General features: G+C 43.6%; 1 protein-coding gene across 1 annotated transcript in view; it reads left to right on the top strand.

Moving 5' to 3' along the window:
* The window catches only part of NEK11 (NIMA related kinase 11), a 132,806-nt gene extending 121,763 nt beyond the window's left edge, over positions 1-11,043 (top strand). The window contains exon 16 of the mRNA XM_084858202.1: positions 8,532-11,043. Coding sequence (XP_084714328.1) covers positions 8,532-8,751 — 220 coding nt within the window. The 3' untranslated portion in view covers positions 8,752-11,043. The remainder of the gene's footprint in view (positions 1-8,531) is intronic.
* Positions 11,044-15,444: the final 4,401 nt, after the last annotated feature.

Below are 15,444 nucleotides of genomic sequence, written 5' to 3'. Positions count from 1 at the left end.
AGAGGTGAAGGCTGCAATCCTATACACATTTATCAGGAAGTCAACCACCACTGAATTCAGTGGCACTTTCTTCTGAGTAGACATGGATAGGATTGTGCTGTAAATAATTTTAAGACTTTCTAAGTAGCTCAAATGTGATCAGTTATTTTTCTCCTGTTAAATTCAAAGGATGCTTTACCACTGATTTCAGTGGAACTCTTTAGCCATTTCTTGTGAATAGAATCTTTCCAGTAATCACATTAGAGGAAAACAGTTTTGCAGACCAGCATAAATAGCTTTCTTCTTCTTTTTGTATTAGGAGATTTTGTAGCAGTGTGGTGTAGTGGCAAGAGTGTTGGACTAGGAGCTGGGAGATCCGGGTTCTAGTCCCCACTCAGCCATGGAAGCTCACTGGGTGACTTTGGGCCAGTCACAGACTCTCAGCCCAACCCACCTCACAAGGTTGTTGTTGTGAGGATAAAATGGAGAGGAGGAGGATAATGTAAGCCGCCTTGGGTTCCTTGCAAGAGGAAAAAAGGCGGGGTATAAATGCAATAAATAAATAGCAAAACCTAAAGAGCTTTAAAGTTAGAATTGTAATATTTTCCTCCCATTGGACTGATCCAATTATCAGAGCACATTATTGCTCTGATTAGGTATCATAGTTCATAAGATCTTTAATGGTACTTCTGGGCCAGTATCTCGTTCCTGGCACTTTCTGATATTAGGTGTTTCTGTAATCATATATGGAGAAATGTGGGGCAGTTGACAGCGACCATTCCACTCAACTAGGGCTAACGTTGGGCTGATCTACACGTATGGTTTTTTTCGCTTCCAATGAGGTTTCACTGCCCGTCTTTCACACTATGCGGTACACGCCTCGAATTGGAACCGGAATTTCCCACTTCCGTAGTCCTGCTTTCAATACCCTGATATCCCGGTATTTCCCCTTAATGTGCTCTGATTTTCCGCCTTCACTACCGTATCTGGTCGTAGTCCCCTCCCCTGCCTGTCCATATATGGCGGTGTTTGTATTTCCCTCCTGTCCAATCACAGCTCTCTACAGCCCCATGTCGTCTTCCAGCTACTGATCGCAGCACTCAATGTTTCCTCAGCAACAAGCAAAAGGCTGGATGTGCGTGTGCTTGTCTGATCTCGGAACCTAAGCAGGGTCAGCCCCGGTCAGTAGTTGGATGGGCGACCGCCTGGGAATCAGGCTTCCTGCATTGAGCAGGGGGTTGTTCTATCCCTTCAAATGAAACTAAGTTTTACCCCCTTCAGCGTTTTTTTTTTTTTAATTAAGGTGCTATCTTCGAAGAATTGTGCCTTCTCTGCGATTTTTTTTTTTCTAATTCAGGCATGATCTTCGAAGATTCAAATCTTCAAAGATCATGCCTGAATTAGAAAAAAAATCGGGGAGAAGCCACGATTCTTCGAAGATAACGCCTTAATTAATTTTTTAAAAGCCGAAGGGGGTAAAACTTAGTCTCATTTGAGGGGAATACAACAACCCCCTGCTCAATGCAGGAAGCCTAATTCCCAGGCGGTTGCCCATCTCACTACAGACCGGGGCCGACCCTGCTTAGCTTCTGAGATCAGACAAGCACACACACATCCAGCCCTTTGCTTGTTGCTGAGGAAACATTGAGTGCTGAGGAAGTGATACAATCAGTAGCCAGAAGACGACATGAGGCCATCGAGAGCTGTGAGCATGGTGGGCGTGGAATCAGCACAAACAGGAAGAGTTTCTGATCCTCCAATGAGAGCCTCCATCTTTAAGAGCAGGAAAACAGCACAGCGCTCAAGTGTGAACCGAGCTCACGCATTCGATGAAGCACCGCAACGGGGAAAATGGGTGAGTGTAGATAATCACGTTTTAATGCGAGAGCGTTTAACCCAACATGACACCGAATTCGTTGCGATGTCGGGCGCAATGTAGATTGGCCCCTGAGCTGATGAGAGTCTTTATTGGTAGAGCAAACCTAAGTAGGGTGGCAGGTGTGTGTGTGTGAAGTGGTGGGTCGCCTGCCATTTCCTAAGCCCTGCCAGCTCACGCTGGCCAAGGGGATGACATTTTTTTCTTTTTTCTCTTCCCTTTGGCACCAGCCTGGTTCTGAGGAATGGAGGGGCCTGGATCCAGCAGATACTGTTTACTGTGATTGTATTAATGTACTTTGATTTTTGCCTTGGGAGGTTTTGTATCCTGAAAGGAGGGATGTAAATAACTGCAAAAACATTTAATAACGAACAAATATATGTTGCCCTCTTTCTTAATACTTGCCACCATTCGCTCTCAATGGAGTGTTCTCAGCTGAGACTTCTTGTGAACTAGAATCTGCTGTGCCAACCAAGTATTTACTTAGAGTCAAAAATTATTTGGCTATATTATAATATATATATTTAGTGCATTTTTTTGTATTCAGCAGCACTGAATTGTATCTGTTTTATTGCCTAGCTATTTAATTATCTAATATCCCTCTTCATTAACTTGAACTTCGCTGTCAATAATTATTTTGTTTGTTTGTTTTCATTTCAGTGTGCAATATTTAATTTTCCAGATCAGTAATGATGTTAAGCTTGAAGCAATCTATAGCAGATGGTGCTGATGTTCTCTGGGCAGCAGGTTTTGCCTGGGAGGTCTCCAGTGCCAGCATAGCAATTCAGTGCTTTAGAAGCAATGCTAATTCATTTACTATCATGTCTTCTTACCATGGCCTGTATAACAACAAAGTAGCTGTAGGCATGCATCTGATAAAGGGAGTATACTGCAGAAAACCTCAGTAAGAGAGCATTCCTGTGGCCCTTAGACAGTGTCTGAGGGGCCATAGGTCGCTGGGGATTTTCCCCTCTGAGGCCATAGATAAAGCTACAACCTTGGAGGGAGAAATCCCCACTTGGATTTCCCCATGCCTCCCAACTCTGCATTTCTTTAGGCCTGAACTCCAGCCTCAGGAAGATGAAGGAGGGGGAGGGATGGAGGTATTCCAGTGGGTGGAGTGGGGTGGGGGAGAGGAAAAGCAATGGATTCGCCAGATCCAAAGGCCTCTCAGCCACCATCCCTGCCCTTGGCAAGTTGAGTGCACTAGATGGGCTCAGAGGCCCATCTACCAAAAAATGCTAAATCAGAGGGCAGAGAGGCTAAAAAAGCCCCTGCCATTCCTCCTTAGGATGGGCAGAGGGCTCCGAGATTGGGCATCTATCACATTGGATTGTGAAGGGAAATAAATGTTGAGTTTCTCTGAGTCTCTCAAAGACAAAAGACCCAACAACTCTACGTCTTGATCCAGAGGATCTAGCTCATGGCTGTCACATGGTTCAAGGAATCTGAGGGCACGTGATATTAGTTGGGACTGTGGTGTGCAGAGTGTGTATGTTAAATCCTTCTCTCCCACATTACAGTCCCAACAAAAAATGTTAAATCCTTCCAAAGCTGCAATTTTGCATAGAGAGAAGTTCCCATTGGCTGTGCTTGGGCTTCCCAGTGGCTGCTATTTACAGTGGAAAAAAGATATTCACAGTGTTAAGCCACAGGTTTAAATTTTCACAAATTCCCTATTCTCCTGCAGCCCCCCCCCCTACCATTTCCCATGCTGTTCCAGAGCATCGCCAACCCCTTGGAGCAAATTGGAAGGGGTCACAAAGGGCTGCAGAGGGAATTTGCAAAACCCGGCTCCTTCCATTTATGGAAACTTCTGCTGGACCAAAGAGCTTTCCCTGAACAGAAGGACAGCATTGGATACAGCCCATAAGAACTAGACAGGGAAGGTGCTCTTCCCTTTTCTAGCATCTGTCTATTGATTATTGCATTAGTATGAGGTAGAAGAGGGCCTGCTTCCTCTAACCCGTAGTGGATTATGGAGTTTATTGCATCAGTGACTAATGCAATAACTCCATATTATGTCATATATAGGCAATCGGTGAACTGGAAAGTGAGGGTTCTTGCTAGGTTCTTTTTTAATCACCTTCAATCATCAACAGACATTGATGATTGGTAAATGTAATGTTCACTATTCCACTGTATTATTGAAAAGCTTGTTTTAAGGAAGATCCTAAAATCTTGGGGACATCTGCTGGGTGATGTCACCGTTCTCCTTTGGAATTGTGCTCAGTTCAAAATCAGTCTCATATAACAAACATTCACAAGTTGAACCGTTTTATGCTGCCAAATTGAATTACAGCCTCGATAGTACCATTGCAAAGCTGAACTGATTTCATTTAGCCTTTTCGTCCTTCTAGAAAAAATTAAACACAGTGCTTGATTAAACTCAACATTCTCTAGAAAGTAATATATTCCAATGACTGCCCTGTTTCAACAGGCTCCCTATAGCGTTACATGCGGAATTACATGTGGAGCGGAGGATATAGAATTAACACACTGGGACTCATGTCACAATAGTCATTTTGCCCCCTGCTGAATGTGGGGAAAAAAGGATTGAAAATAGAAGATCTTTTAAAAGTTATGAACATTGTTCTTGTGTAATCATACCAATAGAGGAGAATGGCATCTTTGATTTAATGTTATACATGTTAAAGATGAATTCTAGCATTGCCACAAAGAGATTCAGTAAATGACCAAAAATGTTTAATCTGTGAAAATGTTCAGAAAGATTATAGGCTAAGTACATAGAACAAGCTTTAAAAAGGGATGCACAAAATCATGTTTATTAATCATCTTAACCTTAGTACTTTAGGAGTATGTGAAGCATATTCTGATGTATAAATCCTGAACTTGTATACCAAATTGGGATCCTGATACAAATTCACAGACTTTAACGCAAAAAAGATGTGCTTGAGTGAAATTTTGATCAGCAGTGAACTCTAGTCATCTCTGATGACAGCATAGTCCCATAAAGTTTAAGTAAAACCACTTGGTGATTTTAGTCCATTTCCTCATGGATGTGAACCTCAGCTGAGAATGATGCCACAACAGTTTATTCATGTTTGAAACCCATTGCTCGGTAGAGATATCATAAACTAAAAATCCAGTTTGATAAAGCCTATGGCACCTTTTAAATAAGGTACTAATCCTTCCCCACTTGGTGGCCCCATCTACATGGAGACTCTTTATGAGGCAATTCCGTGTAAATCTGGATTTTCAGGAATTTGAATTTGCTTCTTGGGTGGCACATGCAGCCAGTAAGGCAGTGTATTAATTTCAAAAAACCGCTTTCACAGGGCAAACAATACCTGAAGCTGCATTCATTCAGGGTTGGGTGGGCAGAGTCATAGAATCATAGGGTTGGAAGCGGCTTACAAGACCATCGAGTCCAACCCCCTGCTTACTGCAGGAAGCCTGATTCCCAGGAAGTCTCCCTTCCAAGTACTAACCAGGGCTGACCCTGCTTAACTTCTGAGATCAGTACATCTCGCCATAGTAGGGAAGACAAATGAATAGAACTGAACGTCACCAACTGCATAGGTGCGGGGCAATAAATGAGCAGAGGCTTGCTCGCTGCCCCTCTCCCTGCTCCTGTGCTCAGTGAATTGCAATGGAAGTGCAATGTCCACCCTTGCTCAGCAGGAATAAGGGTCAGTTGGGGGCAATCAGCTTTTAAAATCATTACAGCCCTGCGTACCTTCACTCTTCCATGAAAGCAGAGATTTATAACAACACACTTGCTCCCACCCCTCTCCCGGCTCGCATGTTTAGTGAAGTGCAATGGAAGGGAATGAGTTACTTCTGAGTAGACATGTTTAGCCAACACCACTCCTCATGTCTATCCTTTCATGATGCCACTTTCCCTTCCGCCTATCAGTGCTGCTCCTCCCAGCCTGCGTTGAAGCCAGTTGAGGTCACACAGACTCCCAAGCCGCACTGAGGCCGCTGTGATGGGAAAATCCGATGAAAAACAACTTTGCAAAGAAGTGGCTTTTTAGGAAGCAAAATGTGCAGTTGATGCAGAGCGGGGGTTACATCATCTGCCATGTCCATCGGTGAGGTGCAGTAGAACTGGAGTAAATCCCCCTTATAGATGGGGCTGGTGCCCTCCAGATGTTTTGGACCACAGCTCACAGTATTCCCCACCTATATCCATGTTGGCTAGGGCTGATGGTAGTTGGCCCAAAACACCTGGAGGCCACCAGGGTGGAGAAGCCTGAGGTACTGTCTTTCCCTTTATAGGACCTGGAAATGGAACCCCAAATCAAGGGCGTTGTCTGGGGCAAATACAGACTGTACCAGTTGCGATCAGGATGCATCACCAGGAAAAAAAAAAAATCTAGTCTAAGCACACGTTTAGAGTGTAACCCCTGTTATAATATAGTCAGTTTCTGGTGCATCTAAGGTTTGCACATGATCAAAACAAAGTTCCCAAACTGCACGTTATATTAAACACAGCGTACTTTCAGTAGCACAGTTGGTCATTTTCGTGTAAAATGTCGGGGAGGGTCAATGTTAGGGAAAGGAAATAGCTATGCTGTCTGAATATTAACATGTTGCTCTTCACAACATTAAAAAAAATCTGAATAAGCATTCCAGGGATGATTCTGCACAAAATTAAAAAAGAAAAACAAGGCACAATTTTCTAAAATGGTGGGGCAATCCATTGGGCGGTAGCCAACTTTGCTTCTTTCTGGGCTTTTTAAAACTACTGCTCCAGTGCTGGATTTTAGAGTGGGAGGTGGTTCACAACTAAAAAATTTGGACTATGCTTGATAAATGGGTAACAACTGTAAGATCCTAAAATATACACTAACAACCCATCCATAAAGGACACAAGTTGGTTTGATTATATTTCTGGTACCCCCGTTATTTTTAATGCTTGTATAGACTTTGTGAACATCTTTATTTTTGCAACAGCAGAGTAATCTAATGTTAGTGTTTTCTGTGATGGCACAGATGAAAGGTTATCATTGCTTTCTATCAAACATATAAGCACACTTTCATCCTCACATTATTCTAGGGCTTCATATTGTCACTCCACTGTGATATATAATGGATTTGCCAGCCACAGCGAATCTTTTTATCCTTGGTAGCAAATTAACGTATACTTTTTAAAGGATATTTTTCAGGAGTGGGGGTTGTGGGGGGCTATCCTTCGAATAAAGAAAAACCATAAGTAAACGTTGTGAAATGAGAAAGCACCGCTGCAGAAGAGGGGCCACCCTCGCTTGGGTTCATTGTGTATTTTTCTTCTTGAATGTTTCATAGGCATTCATGCAGGAGATCAGAGAAGTGCTCTGGTATTTTAAAATCAAATTTGTATTCGTTATAAGTCCCCATAGCATTCACATCAGGACGCTGATTGGGTAGTGGGTGGGTGTGGACAGAGATGTTTGTAGAACTATTCACCATGCCCAGTCAACATTTTAGCATGTTCTTGCCAAAGGATCAGTTAAAACAAGAGGAAGTAAATTCACCCCCGAAACACAGACCCTTTGCTGATTTAGTTGTATGAAATCATCTTAAATTACCCAATTTCAATTATATCCTCAGTGTATACATGCAAATATTACCATCCGAATGTATAAAAGAACACTAGACAAAAGCATGGAACTAGTCATAAGATGTAATTATTTTTATCGGATTGAAAGCTCTTTATTGTTGCAGTTCATTTTCTAATATTGCAGCATAGACCCAGAGTTCAATTGGAGATCAAAAGCTATTGGGCCACTATCACAATAAGCTTATTTGGTGGCTAATTTAAATCGTGGCATGCGCCGGGCCCATGCCAGGCGCGATTTCCATAATCACCACCTAGTACTGAAAGGAGAAATGCCATATTATGTGGCTGGAGCCACCACCATCTTACTTTGCTCAAGAGTGCCTCTGGACCCCAATCTAGTCTTGCACAGTGATATTATGTTGGGGGCAGGACCCAGAGGTATTCTGGGTGAAGTAAGGTGGCAGTGGCTTTGGCTGTATGGCATGGTCACCCACCTCCAATGTAATTAATGGCTGCTGGTGTTAGCCATGGTGGGAATTCTGGGGTGCTTGGGCCTCAGCACTTGCCTGAGGCTGACATTTGGTCTGCCCTTGAAATGCTTTTTTTTGCTTTGTGTATACAGAAATGATGGGTGTGTACAGCACTTGTTCAAATTCACCTCTCTTCAGCTAGAACCTTCTTTTAAATTAGTATTAGATCACATATGCACTTTTCAGTAATGAAGTACATATGTACTAGATTTTAAAATAGGGGAAATTCTATTATCAGAAGACAAATGTCTTTTCTCCCACTTTTTTTGTTAACTACAGTCTTCCTTTCATTTGATAAGTGTCTAAAGGATGATTTATGAAGTGTGACTGTTCTCTCTACTTATTCCAGGGAAATTGTTTAACGTATTTTTATAAAATCCAGAGGTTGTAAATATGCATGCATGAGCTGGGATTGTGATGATAAAGCATCTTGCTGAATTAGATGTCAGAATTCTCTCCATATAGTTTATATGTATCTCAAGATACATTCATTATTATTCTTTTAATGTCGAAGAGAACCATTTTGTTCAAGTGCTACCGAATGGTGCCAGATATCTATTCAATTATAGTAAATGATGGACTCCTATACATTATTTATAATCTAGCTAAGTTGCCGACATTTGTCTCCCGTTGGCAGGTCAGCCATTCAGAAGCTGGGAACAGAAGTTTTTGAAAAAGTTTACGAATTCCTCCAGCGAGCAAAACGGATGAATGCAAATGAAGATGAAATCAAGGAACACCTGGAAAAAATGGTGTCTCGGGCAAGTGACTGTTTTGAAGTAGATCAGCTCCTCTATTTTGAAGACCAGCTTCGGGCTTCAGAAGATGCTGCAGTGTGTCATATATCTCAGAATTGATTTACTTGGATTATTTCAGATCAGTGAACAGGGTAATCTTCAGCTGAAAGCAAGCAAGCCCCATGTCATATGGTTAGAGGAATGACTAGCAGAATTGATGCAATTTTGTTATATGAGATAAAGAGCACTGTTTTCCATCTCCAAATGAAGTCAATGGGAGCTTTTTGACTGATTCCTACAGAAGCAGTATTGACAGTTCTCACTAATCATTTCCTTGAAAATTGCTGGCTTATGGTTGTCAATCATACATATGCATGCTTGATTACTCTGTTAGGAGAAATTGTGGTGTTCAATGGGTGTGTTTCACCCATGTTTCAAAGCAATGCAAAGAGAAGCATTATACATAAGGTGGAAGTATAACACAGGATGAAGGGGAACTAAAACACTTTGCTTTGGTTTACTCCTGTCATGCAAAGATGGAGTTGGGAATTCAGTTGATTTAACACTTCTTAGACTGTAAAGATTAAGGCTGAATTGAATGTTCTCCAGTAAATATTTTCAGAGTGAAAAGGGGGCTTAGTGGAGGGAAATGTTTCCTGAAAGACCTCCCCAAATGTACCTTTTCTGTGTGTGTGTGCAGCTTTGGTGCCTTTCTTGTTCTTCAGAACTTCACAAAGGCCATTCCTTGACCCTGAGATGGTGCCTCCCTCTGAAGCATTTAGGAGAGCCACTTCTCTTCTCTTCTCTTCTTTAATGGAAGGAGTCACCTCCCTCCGAGACCTCTTCCTTTCTAGTATATTGATGTCCTCACACAGCAAATTAGCTTTGGCAATGTGATGACATCACTGAGGGTTAAAAAAAAAAGCTAATTCAGGGTGAGGGCAATGGTTCCTGAATAGGCATTTCCCACATTCTGAACTACCTTTGTTTTCTGTCAGCAATGACACATAGCCATATCTGATTCTCTGCATAATAACATAACTGTTCTTAGGAACATGAAGCTATTTTTCAAACTCAGAGTGTCTCCACATTAAAAAACAAACAAACCCGCAAACCCCCGCATCCTTTCTGGAGCTTCCTGCTTTCGGTTTCTTTGCAGAATTAGGAAGGGCTTCTTTACACGGAAGACACGTGGTTTGAACTGAGGGAGTGCCTCCCTCCCTCCCTGGCATGTGTGCAAAGGAGGGAGGGAGTCTTGTTTTCGTAGCTTAACTTCTGCTGTACTCTTTTCTTGCAGCCCCCAAGAAACCTCTGACTTATTTCTGAGTAGACATAAAATGTAAGATTGTGCTGTAAGTCTGCAATCTGGCACACTTACGTGGGAGTAAGCCACATTGAATGCCGTGGGACTTACTTCTGAGTAGACGTGTGATTGTGCTGTAAGTCTGCAACCCTCAGCACACTTACTTGGGAGTAAGCCCCATTGAACTTAATGGGGTCCTCTGAAACAACACAGGACGTTGCTTCTGAGCTTGGTGGGGTGGGGGATCAGATGTGTCTCCCTTTGTTGCAGGGAGGCATTTTACCCTGTTCTCCCTCCAATTCAGAAATGCAGAAGCAGGAGTCGCAATCGGCAGGTGATTCTTGCCCTCGCGCCTGTCAAATCTGCTCAGGTCTCCTTCCGTGCAGCCCCGCTCCCATCCTCAATACCTTTGTCATCCTGACCTTGCCCCCAACAACTGAAAACCAATGCCCACAGCAGACAGACACAGCGGCTTCTTCTGCTATTGGAGAATTTCACGGGGAGGTCATGACGCTCCTGTTCCATGGGCTGGAAAAAATACCACATTTTTTGCATTTGGGGAAAACACAAGATAGCTGGGGGAAATTGCAGGAGGTGCCTTGGAGGTTAACGGCATCATGTAAAGAGACCGCAAACTTCTGAGAAAGAGCCGTATCAACAGCAGGATAAAAGCTCCATGTGATGAACTCCTAAAATTGTGCTAAAGCTACAACCCATCAAGACCACAAAGGGGCTCAAAACAGAGCGTTGCTGCCACTGTCTGCTGCCATCTGCTGCCACTGCCCTCTTATACCAGGTTGCGGGTAGGGAGAGAAGATTGCCTGAATATGTGTTAGGGTCAGCACCTCCATGAAAAACTAGGTTATCCAAAAGATCTCCAAAAGGGGGGGAAGAAAATTTTTGCAAAACCCACCTCCCCATCGTGGCTTAGCATGAGTAAAATCTATTGCTTTTTAAAACACGTAGTATGTAAATATATCGTGCATATTTCTTTTTATATCAGTAATATATGGCCAAGTTGAAACTAGAAGTCCTCACACCAGCATTTCTTTTTCATTTTGTAAAGTGCAACTTTGCATCATTGTGTATTAAACGCAAAGTAAAACAGTAAATGCCACATCGTTCCATTTTTGCCAGGGATGGGGAACTTTTGCCCTTCTGGCTGTTTCTGGACTATAACTTCTCTCAGCCCCAGCCAGTATGGCCAGTGGTCAGGGCCCTGTAGTTCAGCAACGTCTGGAGTGCCACAGGTTCCCCACCCCTGGGGAATTTTGCTAGATTTCTTTTAGGTACACTTCACAGTCAGCATTGCTCTCCTTAGGTTTCCTCTGTACATCAAAGCCAAGTGCTACAGCCTCATCTACTGAATAAGCTGGTAGTAATCCCTTGCAGCTTCCAAGCATCACCTAGATAATTTTAAAGGATTGTTTAATATCACAGTATTAGAGTCATCAACCTCTGGGACTTTTGCAATATAAAGCCAAAAAGAACAGCCTGTGGGTGAACTAGACTCCCTGGAGCAGGCAGGCTCTCCAAAATTCATCAACAGTAACCTTTACAGTTTGGAAATAATGTTCTGGCTACCCACTCAGTCTTCAGGGAAACGCTCTCAGGAGTGCACCATTTTTTATGTCTTGAGTGAGAGAAAGAGAGAGAGAGAGAGAGAGAGAGAGAGATCTGGGTATCTGGAAAGACACTACAACAACAACATGGTTCACGTGATCAAAATAAGCTCATTTTTGCTTCCTTAAATTGCGGCCCGCGCAGGGCACAGTTTGAATTATCTCTGTCTGGGCGCAGCTTGTCATGTCATTTGAACCTAGGCAGCATGGCTTGTTGGAGGGAGAAACAACCTTCCAATAATCCATGAGTTGTAAACAATGTCTACAGGCAATGTCTACTCAATTTCTCAGTTGTAATGGAGAAAACTACAATTGCAGACACATGACAAAAGGAATTGTGTATCACATTTCTTCTTCTGTTTATTGTTTAACCCCATTTACCACCCCCTTTTAGCTTCAATGGAGAACTCTAAAGGAAAAGGAGCTACTAAAGAAAGAGATGAAAATGGACAGAAGAAGAAAGGCAACCAGTGCTTCCTCCTTCCCTGTGTGTATGAGTCACAGACCATGACATCCTGCTCTGTGAGTGGAAGGGAGAACAGGCAAAATAGTGTGCCCCCACTCTTTTTTGCCCTTCCCTTCCTGTGGCCTTTCCTGCTGCCACCCAGGTGGAATTCTTTTTTCTTCTGGCTGCCTCCACCAAACCAGCTTTAAAACTATCTGAGTCTCAGGTATCTACTTCACGTAGTGTGGGGCTTAGTATTATATGTGCAGTGGGTAACCCAAAAAGAAAAGAGACCCCAGTGTTTCAAACAACAATATTTAAATGTTTGCTGAAGAACAACATTAATAAGAAAAAGTTTTAAGGTCTGAATGGATATATACACACACAATGTACACACACACACACACACACACCACGCCCAAAACCACATGAGTATTAGGGGAGTAAAATAACCAGGGATACATGCATCCAGCCTAATTAGACTATGTCCCTATTTTATCTAAACAATGTCTTCCTGTCATAGGACCAACACTTTTTCAACCAGGTCTTCAGTTCCAGAAGCACTGCCTCTTTCTAGCCATCTTTCCTGCTTTCTCTTCTCTCTATCTTTCCCTGTTTCCCTGGCTTTCTTCATATGGAGCTTTATCCTGCTATTGAGATGGCTCTCTCATGGAAGTTTGCGGGCTCTTTACATGATTCTGTGACCCTCCAGGGCGTCTCCTGAACTAAATGCCCTTTGTTCCATTTTTAAATAGATCGAAGATAATGAGCTATCAAATTACCCCCTTGTGTTCCGCTTGAGTTCCCTCTGTGAAAAGAGGAAAAGCGGCAAGAAGAGGAGCGAGATCAATGAAAGATAATGGAAGACTCAGATACCGGGGAGAAGGAGGGGGAAGGGGGGGGGAAAGGAAGCACGTGAAAAGGGAAGTTGTTGTGATCCTGCATTTAAAACAGAAGCAGAAAGCCCATTTTAAATGTGGGATTTTAGGCTAATGTAGAGATGCTCCTTGTCTTTGCCTTCAGCAATCCCATGCATGCTTAAACAGCTGGGTAATGCTGGGAGTTGTAGGAGTTTTCTCTCTCTAAACATGCATATGATTGTGCACTTGAGCTTTTTGCCTTATTTTGTTTATTTATTCATTTCATTTCTATACCACCCAATAGCCGAAGCTCTCTGGGCGGTTCGCAAAAATTAAAACCAAAAAGCGCACAGTAAAATGATATAAAATTTAAAAACATTAAAACCACAATATAACAATACAACCAGAATAAAACACTAGAAGAAGGAAAAGAGAAACTGTGAAAACAATGTGTGATACTGTAAGCAGGGCACAAATGTAGCCATGTATTTCACTGCCTTTCCTTGCTCTTTCACCCATAAACAGGTCGATATGGGATACAGAGCATGCAGAGATCTCTGCTATCCTACTAACATATTTATGGAAGTAAAGAAATTGCTCAAATCTACCATTGCATCAGATGTGGGTTCATAAGTTGTATGAAGATTGTAAGTCATATTTTTAACACTCTTGTCTTGGAATTATGACTTCTGAAAGCCACCAGTTCTAATCTGCAGCATCATTTGGCATGCTGGGAAAAGCAACATTTAAGACAAGTAAGGAGCATAGCCATATTTCTGTTGGTGGAAGACACAATTTCTAGGGCTGTGCATGGACCCCCCGATCCGCTTCGGATGCCGCTTTAGAATCTCTGAAGTGACCCCTATCTGCCTCAGATCGATTTGGACCCCCTCCGCTTCAACTCGGATCCAAATCCAAAGTGAAATTTGGATATCTGGATTGCCCATTTTTGGCGTTTTCCCATTGACAGACATGGGAGAACACAAACAGTCATAACATTTGTAGTTTTCATGAGACAGGCATGACATTTGGGGACCTCTCCACCACCCTGGAGAGGAGGCCACCTGCAAAATTTCAGACAGTTTGGCCCAGTGGTTTTTGTGCTAAGCAGAATTAAAATCTGATGTTTTCCACAGAAACTCTCAAAGCAAAGAGCTGTAACTTCTCCCTCTTTCCACACACGCATGTGACAACTTGGCCTCTCCCAGCCCCGCTCAAGGGCATTGCACCCCCCAAAGCCCAGGCAGTTTGGCCCACTCGCTTGTGTGCTCGGCACAGGTGAAATTTGAGTTTTCCAGGAAAATCCCAGAGCAAAGAGCTATAACTTCTCCCTGTCTCCATGCACGCATGTGAAACCTGGACCCCTCCCAACACCCCTTGAAGACATCCCACCCACCAAAGTCCAGGCACTTTGGCCCACTGGCTTGTGTGCTAGGCGCTGGTAAATTTGATGTTTTCGAACAAAGCTCCCAAAGCAAAGAGCTATAACGTCTCCCTGTTTCCATGGAGGTGCGTGACACCTGGGCCCCTCCCAGCCCCTCTCAAGGACATCCCACCCACCAAAGTCCAGGCACTTTGGCCCACTGGCTTGTGTGCTAGGCGCAGGATGAATGATATTCCCAGAAACTCAGACCAAACTCAGAAGGGAAAGTGTGTTGAAGCAGAGGTCACTATCCCTTATCCCTGCTGCAGGTTTCTTTAAAGTACAAAACAACCCTTATTCAGAAGAATCACTGGCTCAGCCTCTCTATGGCTGAATACACACATTACCTGGCAGGCAGGCTAGAAGAGGTTATTTTTTGTCTGCGTTTGTTTATTTCTAGCACACACTAAATGAGTATTTTGCATGTATCTTAAAACACAGTCAGTGCCTAGCCCAGAAGGGCCACTGATTTTTGAACTCTGGAAACCTCCACCTGGTGGACCCATACTTCCCCCACCCCATTTCCTCCATGGTGGCCTGCCTAAGCCTTTTGGGGGTGAGAGACAGAGAGCTTGCAGGGGTTCTGGAGGCACTAGCTGTCAGGAGCGCCCTAGCTGCCTCTTACAGTCCCCTCCAATAGCCAACTCAGGACACAGACGACGAGGATTCTTTCCAAGACTTTATTCCTTTATTACTTTATGACTCTTTCAGATACTAATCACTAGCGACTAAGCAAGGAACTGCACTGGGGATAGATAGCAGAGTAGCCTAAGCTCCAGGTAAGGCTGTTGGTCCCCGTTTGAAGGAGAAGCGCGGGAAGACTCTGAACTTATGGGCTATGGAGAGTCCTCCCTCTTACCCTTCGGTCCCTGGGACGCAACCGTTGTTTTAGCACCAAACGAGTGGAGCACCTCCTTTCGGCTCCCTCCATCTGTCACCGCTCCCTGCATCTGCGCTGAGCGTTCAGCGAGCCCCCCTCCAGCGCTCTCTCACTGCCAGGGTCACCATCTCAGGAATGCTGGCAGGAGGAATCTCTGCCAGCTGCTGTGCTTGTGAGAGATGAGCGAGCTCCTCTCCCATGGATTGCTGTTCTTCCTCAGAATCAGAACTGCTCTGGGGCTCTATGGGCTCAGTTTCCACCCTGACACTACCAGCCTTAT

This window comes from Heloderma suspectum, chromosome 5 (assembly GCF_057233095.1).
Source record: "Heloderma suspectum isolate Gila_16-S chromosome 5, 16-S_ref, whole genome shotgun sequence".
Classification (NCBI taxonomy): Eukaryota; Metazoa; Chordata; class Lepidosauria; order Squamata; family Helodermatidae; genus Heloderma; species Heloderma suspectum.
Note: the sequence above shows the minus strand (reverse complement) of the source record. Positions and strands in the feature narration are given on the sequence as shown.